This window comes from Catharus ustulatus, chromosome 17 (genome assembly GCF_009819885.2).
Source record: "Catharus ustulatus isolate bCatUst1 chromosome 17, bCatUst1.pri.v2, whole genome shotgun sequence".
Classification (NCBI taxonomy): domain Eukaryota; kingdom Metazoa; phylum Chordata; class Aves; order Passeriformes; family Turdidae; genus Catharus; species Catharus ustulatus.
Window position 1 is genome coordinate 14,865,913 of NC_046237.1, and position 15,588 is coordinate 14,881,500.

At 57.0% G+C, this 15,588-nt stretch overlaps 1 protein-coding gene across 1 annotated transcript in view; it reads right to left on the reverse strand.

Moving 5' to 3' along the window:
* The window catches only part of EPB41L1 (erythrocyte membrane protein band 4.1 like 1), a 63,002-nt gene that overhangs the window by 5,289 nt on the left and 42,125 nt on the right, over window positions 1-15,588 (reverse strand). Inside the window, 7 exon segments of the mRNA XM_033074961.1 lie at window positions 345-425; window positions 1,242-1,337; window positions 2,225-2,287; window positions 2,464-2,544; window positions 2,931-3,023; window positions 4,397-4,795; window positions 14,707-14,898. Of these exon segments, the coding sequence (XP_032930852.1) occupies window positions 345-425; window positions 1,242-1,337; window positions 2,225-2,287; window positions 2,464-2,544; window positions 2,931-3,023; window positions 4,397-4,795; window positions 14,707-14,898 (1,005 nt within the window).

Genomic DNA, 15,588 nt, shown 5'->3' on the forward strand with positions numbered 1-15,588 from the left:
AGAGACTCAGCTTGTAGTGAGATTGTGCTGGAAGAGAGAGGTGACCTGGGTCACTTTGGAGTATTTCAGCAGAGAAAGGGCACCTAGAAATGTATTTATGACCATAAAAAAGTGATGCCATCACTCTGTTCTGCACTGGGATGTGACCTTTGCCACAGCTTCACGGTGGGAGATGGCCTGAGGATCACTGCACCCATGGGAACCTGCCCTGCTGGACAGGTCTGGGGTCTTGGAGGTCAGTTTTTGGACAAAAGAGGTAAACAGGTTCAGCCAAAAGTAGAAACATGCAGTACTGCATTCAGGGACAGCCAGAACTGGGCAAAGGCAGGGCATCCTGCTCCTACCTGGTCCTGGTCCACATCTTCATCTCCTGTGATGATGATGCGCTTCTCTATCCGGGTCTCGGAGAACCCCCCTTTCACAGTCTGTGTGAGGAGAAGGAGAGCTCTCACCCCGTCCCAGCAGCAGGGGAAACCTGCCACGGGAGCAGGAACAGCACCAGCATCCCCTCAGAACTTCCCTGTAATTCAGCAGAGCTCCCACTGCCCTTGACTCAGGGAGAAGTGCGACACACAGCAGCCCACAGTGGGGGAGAAGAGCTGGGGGCAGGTACCAAGCACCCTCTCCAGCTGCTCAGCTCCCTCACAGAGCTGCTGCTGTCTTTACAGAATCACAGAATCACTCAGTCTGGCTAAGTTCTCTGAGATCACCAAGCCCAACTGTTCCCCAACACAGCTAAGCATGTCCCCAGGTGCCACAGCTACACATCTTTGAAACCCCTCCAAGGATGGGATGCCACCACTGCCCTGGGCAGCCTGTGCCAATGCCTGACCACCCTTTCTGTGAGGAAATTCTCCCTAATATCCAATTTAAACCTTCCCTGGTACAACTTGAGGCCATTTCCTCTCATCCTGTTCCTTGTTCCCTGGAAGAAGAGCATGTATTAAACTAGGGATGCAAAGGCCATGGGTAAGACCCTCTGCTTCAGCCTTCTCTCCTTTGTTTCCCACCCCTGGCCTGCCCCTGACTGAATGCACACCCTGCTGTGGTCACACCTGGCTGGATGGGACAGGCAGCGCCCAGCGCACAGAGGACCCTGTGGGATCACCATTCCCTTGGGATAGCACACTGCTCTTGGCTTGTTGCAAGGAGAGGGGCCCTTTCTGTTGTACCAAGCACAATATAAATCTACCCATCCCCTAATTCCAGTGGCCCTCAGGAACCCCTGGGGGTGCTGTCACCTTGGTAACGTGGGTGGTGGTGGAAGTGGAGAGCGTTTCTGCAGTGGCACTGAATATGCTGGTGAGCACCTCCTTCCCAGTGGAGCTGCCAGAGATCTGCAGGACACAAGCAGGGCACTCAGGGTGACATCATGGGGGAGCCCCCAGCCCAGCTCCCAGTGAGCCAGCACCTTCCCACTGGGATGCACCCACTCAGCCCAGCACGGGAGGGGAGAGCATGGCAAGGGAAAAAGGCACAGAGTTGTGCTTCCAACTGCAGCAAGGGCTTGGGAGGACAGGGGGTTTCCACAGGTATCCCAGGCCCAGAGCTGCTGGAAAGGGCCTCTGCAGGGTACAGATGGTCTCAGGGCTGCTTTTGGCTCTTCCCCACCCACACCCAGGCCCACTCCAGCACAGAGGTCTCAGGCTGCCTCTGTCTCTGTCCATCCCACTGTGCATGCCAAGGGCTGGGAGGGCTGGGAAGGCTGGGAAGGAAGGCTGGAAAGAATCCCCAGCCCCAGTGCCAGCTCTGCTCTCCCTGCAGCACAAAGGGATGACCCTGGGGCAGCACCTGGTGTTTGGCCAGGCTGGATTCCATGAAAACAAGGGGCTGGAGTAAGAGATCCCTTTCCAGAGGAAGGGCTGTGCTGGGCACAATGTTTGGTGGCCATCACCTCCACTGGAGTCAGGAGAGTTTGTGGGTAGCCTTCGGTGACCCCACAGGACACCCAGGGTTAAATGCATCTCAGCCCACTCCACCAGGGACTGGGGTATTTTTGTGAATTACCCTCCTCAGGCTCAAAGTATGGATCTGGCATAGGAAAAAGCCCACAGGTAGGGTCCTTCTGAGCATCCTTCTGCCCTTCCCAGTACTAACACATCAGCCATTTGCCAGTACTGGGAACACAGCAGGGGGCCCAGTGGGACCAATCCCACCCACTCCCAGCCTCATAGGGTTGCCTTCCCCAACTTGGCCTGCCTGGTGGCACCACGTCCCCCCTCACCGGTGACAGGGAGCGAAGGTCTGTGGTGGGAGCGGCCCCTTTGCCAGCCTTGGTGCCATGATCCTGAAAGAAGAGCAGATGGGCACGTTGGCTCATATTGGCATGGGGCAAATGTGGCAGGTGTCACCCTCCAAAGACACCCCCGGTGGTGCAGGGTCCCCCCAGCACAGGTGGCCCTGGTCACTCCAGCTGGAGCATAGGGACCACAGGAACCACCCTCGAGGGCTAGCCCTGCTTACTGAGGTCACCAGCGCTGTCTCTGTGGTGCCAGCCTGGGCAGTGGCGGTGCTGTCCCTGCTGCCTGGGGTACCTCCGTCCACCTGCCAGGGCAAAGGAAACTAGGTGAGCCTGGAGGTGCCACCAGGGAGTGAGTGACACTTGCAGGGACAGTGTGGCCATATCCCTGCTGTCAGAGGAAGCCAGAGAGGGCTGTGAGGCCACTGACAGTTGGTGGCTGTAACTCACTATAGATGTTCCTGTGTGGAGCATGGCCGGTAGGGCCAGGAGCACTCAGACAATATCTCTAGTTGGGCTTTAGTTTGTGTTTTGGGGACTTCAGCAAGCCAAGGGTGAGCAGAGGCCCCCAACCACCCCACAAAGCCCCCACCCTCCCAGTGCTGCTGCCAGGGACAGGCTTTGGTGGGCTAAGGCTTTGGGGAGCTTCAGGGCTCAGCCTCTTCGGGGCTTTGGGGAGCCACCATGTCACCTGGGCCATGTCTGTGGTGCTGACCCGATACGGAGTGGAGCTTTCTGCTTCGGGCTTCTTCACAGTCACAGTGTCTGCTTTTGGGGCTGAAGGCTGCAGGAGAAACAGCAGAGAGTCAGCAGAGCCAGGCCCTGGGGCACAATGTCAACAGCCCTGAGTGCCCTGAGTGCCAACAGCCCTGTCTGTGGCACAGTACTGGAAAGAGATGACCTTTAAGGTTCTTTTCAACCCCGCTACTCTGATTCTGTGCTCCTTGTGCACCAGCCCCTGGCAGAGCATCCCTGCCCCACTCCTCTGCAGGTGCCACACACACGATGTCCTGTGAATGTTACACTGAGTCCTACTGTTGCCCTGGGCAGATGGGTACAAGCACAGTGCCCTGTGACCCACACACCCCAAATCAGGCCTGTTGCTCTGTTTCTGGGATTTTTTTGATAGATTTATAGACACTGTGGATAAGGACAAACTGTTCTTCAAAAGCCAAGTGAGACCCACCAAACCAGCTTCACGCATGTGCTGCAGCCATTTTGTGACCTGCACCAGCTCCTGATGGCTCTGGGTACACCCAGGGTGTGAAAGCCTCAGGGGAATAGACAGAGGCTGCCAGCACTGACCTGCTGGAGGAAACTGCAGCTGCCAAGGGCTCCTGCAGAGGCTTCACCAGTGTTCAGTATTCCCGAGCCAACAGCCCCCTGTCCACACTGGCCCTAGTGTGGATCCCCCATGGCCACAGCACTGGACACTTCACACCAGGGTTTCCACGTTGGCTCAGAGACAGCTCCCCCTAATTCTGCAGCTCTTTCCTGGCTTTAGGTCTGGAATAACCTCAGCAGCTCTGGCCAGCACTGGGGACTTACCTGCAGGGCTGGAGGCTGCCCTGGGTGGCTGGGCTGGAAATGGCCCTGGCCCAGCCAGAGACAAGGCCACGTGGAGCTGGGGCTCGTTCTGCTGTTTCATCCCTGTGCGTGCCCTCAGCCCCACACACATGCACATGCAATTTTGTTAGCCCTGGTATGATCCCTCCCAGCATACAGTGACCCTCCATGAGCTCTATGGTGGCTCCACGAGGCCAATCCCTCCCAGCCCCGGCTTGACCAGAGAGGTTAGTGGGCAGCACATGGCTCTGCACTACACAGATCAGTCAGGGGTCATGCAGGACACGAGGACAGTTCCCATGGTTAGTGCCACGTGCCCTCCCTGCAGTGCACATGCTGCCGTGGACTGAGGGTGGGGCAGCCACACGCAGGGACCGAGAGGTGACTTCTCCTGGTTAGCAGATGCACGAAGCACGTAACAGAGCCATGCACCACAAACACAGCATGGCATGCACTGGTCAGAAATGGGGGGTGGCAGCCAGCATGCTCCCCAAAACCAGCCGGAGCGCACACCCGCCTGGCAACGGCGGCACAAGGACACAGAGGCACGATGGCACCGGGACGGTCCCAGCAAATGGTGTCCCTGTGTACCTCTGGCTGGGAGACATCTGGGCTGGGCTGGGAGACTTTATCCCTGCCTTTGACATCCTCTTCCAGTCCAGGAACTACTTTGTCAGTGTGCTGGAAGGAAACCAGGCCTTCATCTTCTGTTTCGCTCTTGTCCTTGTCCAGCTCAGGCAGGCTCCGGGAGATGTCCTCAAAGGCTGTGCCGTGGAAGTCCCCAATGACGGTGAAGTCCACCTCTGCTTCCAGGCTGGAAGTCGAGCTGACTGTGATGCTGGAGCACTTGCGCTCGATGGCCAGGTGGTTGTCCTTAAGGAAGACTGAGTCCTTCTCCTGGTCAGGTTCCTCGTCGCCAGTGTCGCTCTCAGGGGCCCTGTGCCGGGGCGGTTTCACCCTCTCCTCAGGGCCCTCCCTCATGCCCGCTCTCTGAAGGAGACACAATCGTGGAGAGACGGGGCCCCATGAGCACCACAGGGCAGTGCCGGGGGGACATGGCAGGAGAAGGAGGAAAAGGAAGGCTGCAGCAAACATCACAGAGTAGAGTCAAACACAACTTAAGCATGGAGACCGAAACCTTTCTGACAGCAGCGGCTTTGCTGGGGGACAGAAGGTGACTCAATTGGATTGTGCCAAAAGTTTGTTGGCAATGAATCATCTCAAAAAGGCTTGGTCAGACATAAAAAACTCGGCCAGCTTGGAGGCACTTCAGTGCACTGGTGGAAGCAGATGGATGCAAAACAATGGGTCTGATAGGAGACATTCAGAAAGAGCTCAGATGCAGGGCTATCGAATGCCAGTGAGTCAAAAAAAAAAAACAAGAGAAAGAAAGAGAGAAGAATTTGAAGGAAAAAGGCCCATCAGCCAGGCACAGTGAGGGAGAAGCAAAGGAGGGTGCCAATTCCACTCAGGAGGAGAGAGCCAATTCCACTGAGCAACCTGTGGAGCATCACCCTGGGAGGAGGTCCAGCCCAACAGCTGGCCCGCGGTGATTCTGCCCCACTGACACCACCTGCCCCTCCAGAGGCCTCAGGCGGGTCTCACAGTGACCTGGTCAGTGTAATTGACAGGATGGCCAGAGCCAAGGGATGACCTCCCTCCATCCACTCTTCTCCAGACACGGACATACCTCTCAACTCTGCCATCGGAGGGGACATGTTCCATCGCCACACTTTGCCATGAAGCCATGGGAAATCTAGACCCAGTTGCCCCTTAGGAACAGCTCTAAGCACACCGATGCCAGAAGAAACCCCACCTCCTGGCCTCTGCTCCCAGCGTTTGTAGCTAGGGCCATCACCCCAGGGCTGGGCCGGACTGTGCCGGCATACCCCTCCCACGGCACTCTGGGAGGTTGAGAGGTATGGGCAAAACACAGGGTGTCCAGCAGCTGCAAGGAACACGCCCGCAGACACGTGTTGGGGTGTGTATCTGACCAATACATACAGAGAGCCCTGCAAGGGGAGCAGAAGGGCAGCACAGCCCTGGCTGCAGGGCGAGCGCTCACGCTGCCAGGAGAAGCACTTAGCAAAACAGCACTGAGACCTGTGAGACTACTGGAACAGCAGCCTTTACATTCTCTTCTTTCAGGCTGGATTTTACTGATGGGTCATATAAATCCTTTTCTTCCCCACTTGGTTCCTGAGATTTGCTCTGGATTAGAGAAAAGGGTTAGTCGGAAGGAAATGAACTCTGCAGGAGCTGCTCTAGCGCTCACAAGAGCGAGGAAAGCTAGCACCCCATCAGCTGGCCACCAGCTTGCTGAAGGCAGGGCAGAGTGGGAGCTAAGCAAGAAGGGGCATCAACCAACGTAGGAAATGCAGGGGCGAAGCTGAAAGCGTGGGCACACCGCTGCTGGGGCTGCATGTCCGTGACAGTCTCAGCTCCTCCAGCCACCCCCCACCGGTGCCCTCTCCTGCTCCCGGCCACGGAGCTCGGGTGCCCTCCTGGGTTCAGTGAGTGGCATTCTCCAGGGAGCCAAAATGTTGGGGGGGGGCGCAAAACAAAAGCTGATGAACCGACTGGGCAGCGGCTGCGCATGCAGCCAGTGAAGCCTGACCACACACACAGACAGAGAGGACAGGGATGCAAAGCGCCTGCTTGCCAGTCAATGGATGTGTGAGGAGCCACTGGACACGGGCAGAGCCACAGAACATGCGCACGAATGTCCCGTCTGGACGGTTCAGTGGTTACCACGGCCTCGGCCAGCGTGAGCTCGCAGCCGGAGTCGGGCGAGGCCAGGTCAGCACTGTCTTCTTCGTGCTCAGGTTTAGCAGAGACATGTTCCTTCGGGGACTGAGGCTGGCAGGTGTCTCCTGAACCAGGCCCTTGCCCAAGGGCCAAGCATCCCACACTGGCCACAGGTCCCACTGCAGGGGGTGAGGTGAGGCCAGTGCTCAAAGGCACGTCCTGTGCCACATTTGTCTTCCCTATGGCTATCACTGATGTCTCAGCTTCAGGCACATGCTCCTGTCCCTCCTGGGCCACCCTTCGCTCTACTTCGCTGTGTTCAAACATCTTGATCTTGGAGGCCACGGAGGTTTCCCTGTAGCTCTTGCTGTCCTGCTGGTTTCCTGTGGCCACAGTAGCGTCTCCATGCTCCTGGGACACAGCTCCTGCCAGCCCAGCCATGCACACCGGCACCCCAGGCTCTGCTGGATGTGTACCACCACCTGATTGCCCTGCCTTGCCTTCGTGTGCCACGGCAGAGAGCTGGGATGCCTTGCTTCCTTGGCACAATCCTGCTGTAGGGGACTGGAAGTGTGGGACATCAGCAGCTACTCTGGGAGGAGACTCATCCTGCAGTGGCTGCCCTGGAGCCAGGTCACTGTCCCTGTTGCTTTCTGCGACTGTCTGGCTCCCACCCTGCACATCTTGTCCCACACTGAACTCTGAGTCCCAGCGTGGCTCTTGTGCTTTGGGATCTGCAGTGTGGAGGGGCAAGTCCCTCACAATTGTCTCAGTCTGGTGTTCTGCTTCTTCTCCCTTGGGGGACAGCTCAGCCATGCCAAGGCTTTTGTCATGGGACACTTCTTCCATCTCAGAGCCTCCATCTCTGATCGACTTCCCTGACCCTGAGTCCTGGAAGAGCTCTTTGATCATGGACTTCTTCTCCTGCAGAGGCTCTTCAATGGCAGGGACATTGTTCTGTGCTGTGTCTATATCCTGCGCCACCTCCCTGATGGCCAGGTCTCTAACCTGGATTGACTCTACTGCAGTGTCTATGCTTTGAGGTGGTTCTCCTGTAACAGGACTTGTCCCCTGATGGGGTTTCCATGAGGCAAATCCCCCATTTTGGGATTCTTCTTCAGCTTCAGGATCGGTGCCCATGGGTAGTGCCACCTCCATGGAGGGGCTCACATCCTTGGGCATGGCCACCCCTCTGGTGCCCATGGACAGCTCTGTGCCCAGAGGCTCCATACCCGGAGATGGATCCGCAGGGACTGGGCTGGGTTTCTGGGGAAGGGGTGGAGGGACAGGAGCACTGGCTTTGTCCCCATTCAGTCCCATGGTGTGAGTGTGGCCCTGCTGAGACCCAGCTGATAATGGAGGAGATTTGGGCTCTATCTCTTCCATCTGAAGAACCACTCTGGTACTTTCCTCCCTGTCACTGTCTGCTCCAACCCTTCCCGAGAGCCCCTGCAGTGCTGGGCAGATGTCTGGGGACTGTGCTGGGCTCCCTCTGTGTTCCTCAGCACAGGGGCCATCCCCTGCCAGGCCACATGGCTTCAAGCCTGCCACTGAGCTCTGCAGCTCCGTCTCCTCTGGTCCCACCTCCTGGGAACACAGTAGGGCTTCACTTCCCATGGCTGCTCCTCCAGGCATCCCAGCACCAGGTGCTTTCTCTGGCTGCAGGGACAGTTCTTCCCACCCCGAGAGGGGACGTCCCCCCAGGCTGGTCCCATTATAGCCAATCCCAAGTGGCTCCGGTGCTCCCGTGGGTTTTCCAGACACTGTCCTGTGTTGGTGACTTGCTGAGGAGAAGGGTTGGAACTCCTCTGCTACAGGTGCCATACTCCTGGATCCCTCCCTGGATGTGTTTACTGGGGCTTCTGGTCTCTCCTCCAAGCCAAGCCACCCACCAGTGTCCAAGATCAGGTGTGTTTTACTGTCCTTCTCCTCCCCCTCTGGATCTCCTAAGTAAATGATCCTCTGGGTTGCAGAAGTCTCTGAGCTGTCGTCGCCAGCCTTCACTTTAATCTTCAGGAGCTCTGGGGCCATGGCTGGCACTCTGGCCTCCTGTTTCCTGGAGGCTATGGAAGCACGTTCCTTGGAGAGCACCTCACATTCTCCCTGGGAAGACTCTGACTCCAAAATCTTAGTCCTTTGCCTCTCTTCAAGCTGCTGACAGGGCTTGGGCAGCCCATGCTCCCTGTTGGCTGCATCTTTGCCTGGCTCTTGGGGCTCCCCCTTGGTGCTCTCGGTGGGCGGATGTGCCGCCCCTGGGCTGGACTCACCCCTGCTTTCCTTCTCATAGAGCTCATCCTCCCACACAGACTCAAAATCCTCGGGACTAGCAATCATTTTGGCTCTCTTCCTCGTTTCCAAGGCTTCAGCTGCCGGCTCTTCCTGGCCTGCCATGTCCTTGGCTTTCCCTACCATCACCTCCACTTTCATCAGGCTCCCATTTGTGCTCCCCTCCGAGGTCCCTGCACGTGCTTCTTCTGTCTTGGCTCTCAGAGTTTTCCTCAGAGCTACAGCTTCCAGCCTAGGGGCTTCTCTCTCTATAAATACCCAGTGCTCCGAGCCCTGTATTACAATTGGAGCAAGAAGAGTTAAATGCATCAGACACCCTGGCCCCGACTGCCGCTGGCATGAGTGGCACAGCTGGTCTGCCTGGCACAGGGCTGGATACGTCATTGTCATCATCATCATCATCACTGTCATTATTATTATTATTATTATTATTACTATTATTATTACTATTGTTCTTATCAAGGCCGGAATTGAGGCTCTGTACAAAGAGCCTGGCAGCTCATTGATAGAGAGAGGGATTGGAAATAAGGGGCTGATGCCCTACTGGGGACTGAGCCAGTGTCCTCTCTGGGGACAGGGCTTTGCCCTGGGTGGTGGCTCCCTGACACACCTGCAATACCTGGGCCTTTCTTGCTGGCACAGAGTGGGAATGGAGCTCCCAGCAGACACACGAACAGCCACTGGGGTGTCTCGGAGGCAGGGGAACACAGCTGGGTGCCCCCTTGTTTGCAGTTAGCTTTGGCAATTTCCAGGGCTGAGATTCCATTGGAATCAAGTCCCTGGGTTTTGGGTAGCTTCACTCTCAGCTTCATACAGGTGCCCTAAGAATTTGTCAGACTGACAAGAACACGAACAGGGAAAGAAACCACCTGAAGCCATCAGCAAGGCTCTGTCCCTTTCCTACCAGATGCTGCAGCTTAGATTCCCCCAAAGGCCATCCCTCCTTTCCAGCTAATCAGGGACATCTCCTCAGAACCCAGCCATGCTGAAACCAAGGGTTTCAGAAACTGTCACCTGTAAAAGGTTTCTTGTGAAGTGTAAAAGACCACGGGCTCAGTAGCAGGACCAAGCAAAGGCCACAGAGCATCCTGCAGCACGGCCACAGCGGGAATGTCACCATGCTGCTAGCAGGGGACACCAGGTCACTGCTGCCAGGGACACCTTGTACATCCACGTGCTCATCCTGCACGTCAGCTAAAGGACTCACGAGGGCCAAGAACAAAGCACTGCTAAAATCCAGTCACTTTTTGGAACAGCAGGTAGGAAATAACTCACAGGAAAGAGTTCCAGAACATCTGCACCATGAAGCAGCTCAGCCACCCCATGTGTGGCAGCACATGAGGAGGGCAGTGCTGGGGCTCCCTGTGGGGCTGGCACTGCTCATGGCACAGACTGCTTGGGCACAGCTTGCAGCAGGGGCAAGGATGGCCCTTGAGGGCACCAGGATGCACTCCAGCCCCAGGGAGGGGGCTGCCTGTCTGCTCCTCCTCCTACCAGGAACAGTGATCCATGGAAATGTGAGCCTTGCCCTGCGCAGGGGCCAGGGGAATGTTTGGAGCAGTTGCACCCAAAATGCAAACCTAGTGACTGATACTGGAGAAGGGGAAACGGGCTAGAGGGGAACAGACCCAGAGAGAGGGAAGGAAAGATAGTATTAGAGGAGAGAAAGAAAGGAGGAAAACCAATTACCAGTGGAAGAGCTCCCACAAGGAAATGAGAAGCCAGTGAAAGCCTCCAGCAGAAAAATGCCATTCCCAGTTGCTGCTTTCCCTGCCAGGTGCCAAAAGAAGCAGAGCTCCCTCAGCATAGTGCTGCAGGCCCTGCCCCTGCCCTCACTGCAGTGCTCTGCCTAACTCTGCCAAGATTCCCTTTGCCCCCAAAATCCTCAGGAGCCTGCAGGGAAGCACCTGGGGGCTATGCTGGGATACAGCCCTTGGCACCCCAAGAGAATAACCCACCCCTAAGGGCAGGGAGGTACTAGGTCCTTGCAGTGCCAGGACATCCACAAGGATGAGCAGCAAGGGCCAGAGGGATGCTTAGCAGGGACTCTGCCCTGGCCAGGCAGCCCCACTGAGCAGTAGGGTCTGACCCTCAGTGCCCTCCAGCAGGAGCCTCTCCCATAGCCCCTTACCCTGCACCAGCTGCTCTCCAGCTTCCTTCCTCCATACCTGCCTCCAGCTTTTGTTCCTTCCCAGTCCATGGAAATGGGAACAGAGCCCATCAGTGCCTGCCAGGAGCAGTGGCTGCACCAGGGTTGTTCCCAGTTGGGTTTACATCACCCCAAGCTGGGAAGCTCACTGGTTGCTGGGCAGCCCAGGCTGGTGTCTGGCATCCATTCCCTCAGCACTGCTCCTTCAGCTCAGCAGCCACACTCAGCCAGGACACCCCTCACTTTCCTGAGGGTGGAGCACCTTTTCTCCTGCTCCTGCCCTGCTGTCCCACTGCTGAACCCATTCTCAGCCAGGACAGGGATGGACAGGTTGTGGACACATATACAAATTTCCTCAGTAAAGCTCTCTCATCCCTCTTCTCTGGCTGCAAACCAGCGTTCCAGAGGAGACCTTCCCTGAGCAAAGGGAATGAGTTTCTTCAGGCCCCTCCCCTGAGTTAAGGCCCAAGATAAATTGTAGATTAAATTAAATTGTAGATTAAAAAGTATGACCCCTGGCACATGCTCATCCATGACAGGACCTCTTCACCGGTCAGGAAAACCCCAAAGCTTCAGATTTATTTCCAAACCAGCTTCTTCCTTCTCCTCAGACTCATGAGATGAGCACAGCCCAGCTTAAGGGACATCCAGCTCCTCCTTGGTGTGAACTCTGCTCTGGAGGGCTCAGTGCCAGCTCCAGCCACAGCTCAGGGAGTCCTTGTGTCTCCAGAGCCCGAGGGCTCTGGGGGACACTTGGAGCAAATCTCTGGGTACTGGGGCACATCCCCCAGGGAAGCAGGGAGTTCATGAGCTTTGGAGGTCAGTAGACTGGAGGATGCCTCCAAAAGGGATGATGCTGGGAAGGTTCTGTCCAGAGACCAGCCTGGACCTCCTGATGGATGACTTTCACGCTTCCCTGCCCTCCTTCCCTCCCTATGCATCTTCTCTTGGGACAGGAGCAACTGGAGAGGCTATTCCCACTGCAGCTTAGGCAACACAAGAGACAAAAAGGAAAGAGGATAACAGGGAGCAGAGACAGCCTCTGCCCCTGCCAGTGGAGGCCACAACCTCAGAGAGCCCAGGGCATGTGGGAGGCTTCCCCCCTGGGCATCCTTAGTGCCCCTGGTGCTCTTCTCTGCTCTGAAGGAGACAGCTCATCTGAGAGGAAAGCACAGCTTCAGGTAAGGATAATGACGGAACAAGATGTTGGGACAAAACAGCGAGCTGGAGAGGCTCCTGGCACTGCCTGGCCCAGCATTCCTGTCCTCTAGCAGAGGTGGGGACAGAGGCTGGAAATGACAGACCACCCAACCTCAGCGGGCCTGAAGCCCATGGGCACTAGGTGACCTTCTGTCAGTGATGAGAGCTCCAGGCTCTGCACATTTGCTGTCCTTGTGCCATCACCCCCTTGGGGCCATGAATTTCTCATGGAGACCACAGGCTCTGGCCTGTGGGAATATGTGGGGACATGTCAGGGCTGAGTCTCAGTCACAGAAGCCTGGAGAGAAACCACTAGTGAGGCCACCTTAGCACCTGCACCCCAGCTCAGGCTGGGCACACCAAGGGCAAGACTGACTCCAAAGATGTGTGTGCACCTCACACCTGCTGTTTCTGTACTCCAGCTCAGAAATACTGGGATTGTGCTAACATGGACCAGGAGATGCTGCTGCTCTGTTGAAGGTTCCATATCGTTGCTGAAGTGCAGGCTGTGCCCAAGCCCTCCCTGATCCCTACTTTGCCTTCTGGGGATTGCTTCAGCCAGCCCAGGTTCAGGCTCCTATCCGTGCTAGTGACTTCTGCATGGACCAAGGGACATCCACGTGGAGCAAGAGTGTGCCCAGCCTGTTCTCCATTCCTCTGCCTCTCTGGGCTGCTCAGGCAGGACAAGCGTCCCAGCACTGCATGTCCCTAGGGCCAACCATGCCAGAACCAAGGCTCAAACCCCAGCCTACCTCTGCTCAGTGAAGGCACCACTCTAGGCTGTCCCCTCCCCTGAGCTAAACCTGCAGTTTAGGGGTGCTGAGAGCACAAACTCCTCACCCTGATGGAGCGTAACCTGGCTGTGCACAGGTGTGGGTTCAAGGATGTCTCCAAGGATCCCCTTTGTCAGGGTGCCTGGGCCTAGGGAACTCCAGCTGCAATCAGAACAGCCTGAGGCTGCTGGAGCAGCCACCCAGGTGTCCAGGCCATTGGGTCACCCCTGCCTTGGGACCCTCAGTACTGGGCTCCAGCACAGCCCCACACCAGCACTCGGAGCTCTCTCCAGAAACACAACTCAGAGTCCAGCAGGAACAGCCAGGGGAGAGGTTTCATCAACACCCCTGTCCTGGGAGGGGTCCTGCCTATCACCAGAAAGGGGACCCACCCAGGGGTAGCTCTGCTCAGAGGGCACAAGACTCCTCAGCAGGCTGGGGAGCCTATGGGTGAGAGTGAGGGGTGGGGGATAAGGGGATGGTGACAACCTCAGGAGAGGAGACAAGGCTTTTCTGCGTGAAAGACTCCATGCTTAGGGAAGCTCCATGCTCAGATGCAAAATCGTCTAAGGTGTCCTCTTCCATCGTCTGTGCCAGCATGGAAACCCCAGCACCCACGGGGAAGAGAGAGAGAGGGAGACAGAGACAGAGAGACAAAGAGAGAGAGAGAGAGAAAGAGAGAGAAAGGGAGAATTTGAGAAGGAATGAAGGAACAAAGGGCGGGCAGGTGGGTGAGCGGATGGATGAATGGATGGAAGGATGGATAGATGGACAGAGGTCACAGCTGTGCCAGCTCCATTCACATCTCTGCACCTGATATAGTCCATGGCGAAAGCAATGTGGGGGAAAGCCCCTCTTCCTCTTCCAGCCAAACACTTGGTGAGGGCCACAGCCCCCCCCTGCAGCCCTGATCTCTGGGCAGTGCTGGGGCCCAGTGGGAACACGGGCACATCCCAAATTCCCTGCAGAGCTTGTGCCCTCTTCATGGCAGGGGGCAGCCAGGGCAGAGCAGCCCCATGCATGGCACCCATCCTCCTGGAGCCATGTCCCCTGCTGCGGGCACAGCTCAGAGCTCCCACAAGGGGACAGCAGGCAGTGAGGGTCCCTGGCAGGGACAGGGCGTCCAGGCTGGCAGGGGGACACTCTTGTCACATGCTGCTTGCACCGAGTTCAGCAGGGCTCCAGGCCACAGAGCCCAGCTGTGCCATATCCACACCCATCCAGCACCGGGGGGCTCTGTCCTGGCAACCTCAATACAGCGCTCTCCTGTTGCCCCCATGGTCCCAGTGCAAAGCCAGTGTGCAGAATGCCCAGAAGGATGTGGTTGTGGAATGCCAGCGTGGCATCACTCATCTTCCATCTCCTCCCACCACCCAAGTAACATTGCTGAGAGCACCACAGGGCACCCCCACACAGGGGCACTGGTCCTGCTCTGCTGGGGACACCCTTGGGCAGCAGCTGCGGCTGGCACTGCCTCACACGCTGCTCCTGAGAAGAGTGAGCAAAACCCCACCCCAATGGGCCACCAGAGCACTAAAACACCTCCAGACAAGGGCTGTTCAGTCTCCTGCAGTGCCCAGGGAGACCCCCTCCCAGCAGTGAAAAAGGGTTCAAAAACCTAGAAACAACACCCCTGTCCCTAGAATGGTCACTCACATTGTGCTCCCCTCAGGGCAGCACAGGACCTGAAGGACTCCTCCCTAAAACAACCTGATCCTCTCTGGAAGAAAAGCAGCAGAACGAACCTCAGTGGCCTTTTCAGGGGTTCCCTTTGGTGTTTCATCCTCGTGCTTGGGTGAGGAAGAGGCTGGTGAGGAAGGCAGCCTCCTATCCCGGTCCCTGTGAACCAGTTTGCTGTTGGGTTCCTTCAGGGTCCGCTTCAGCTCATTGATGCTGGCCTGATGCTTCAGCAAAACATCCTCTGGTTTGTCTAAAAACTTGGGAAGGAGAGAAGAAGACAGCGATGGTTAAAGGAGCAGCCCAGTTGAAAGGCATGAGCAGGGGCAGCAGGAGGGTTGGAATTCTCAGGAGCCAAATGACGAGTGTAATGGAGCACCATGGTCCCTCTCACTGTAGGTGGGGGAGCAGCTCTTTGTCTGCAGGCAGCAGCACAAGGGCAGCAAGGGGCCGAACATGTGTGGCAGGTGAAGGGCACGGCATGGCCTGGTGGCATCTCCAGGATCTTGTGTCCTCCTGACTGGGGACAAGCTAAAGCTTCCTGGAGGGGAGAGGTGGGCTCTTCCTTGGGATCAGCAAGGAATGGGGCTCTGCTGGAAACACCAGCAGCCTGTGCTGTTGTCTGGTGCCAGGCACAAAGGGAGCCCAGGCTCTGTCTCAGAAAGGCAGGCAAGTGGCATTTCCAGCAGAAAAAAAGTGGTGGAGGTCCAGGGTTGGGCAGCAATGTCCAGCATGCATCCAGGCTTGGATCCCTGTGGACCAGCTTCAGGTGGGGCGGGGCTAATGTGGAGAGAGGATAGCTCAGAGTGCTCAGGGGAGAGGGGTCACGTATCAGAGCGTGGCTCGGTGAGGGTACAGGCGCCGGGGTGGCCCCCTGGTCCCGCCGCAGAGGTGGGCAAACCGGCTCGCAGGAGGAACCTGACTTCTGCCTCCTACCAAACCCAAAGCTC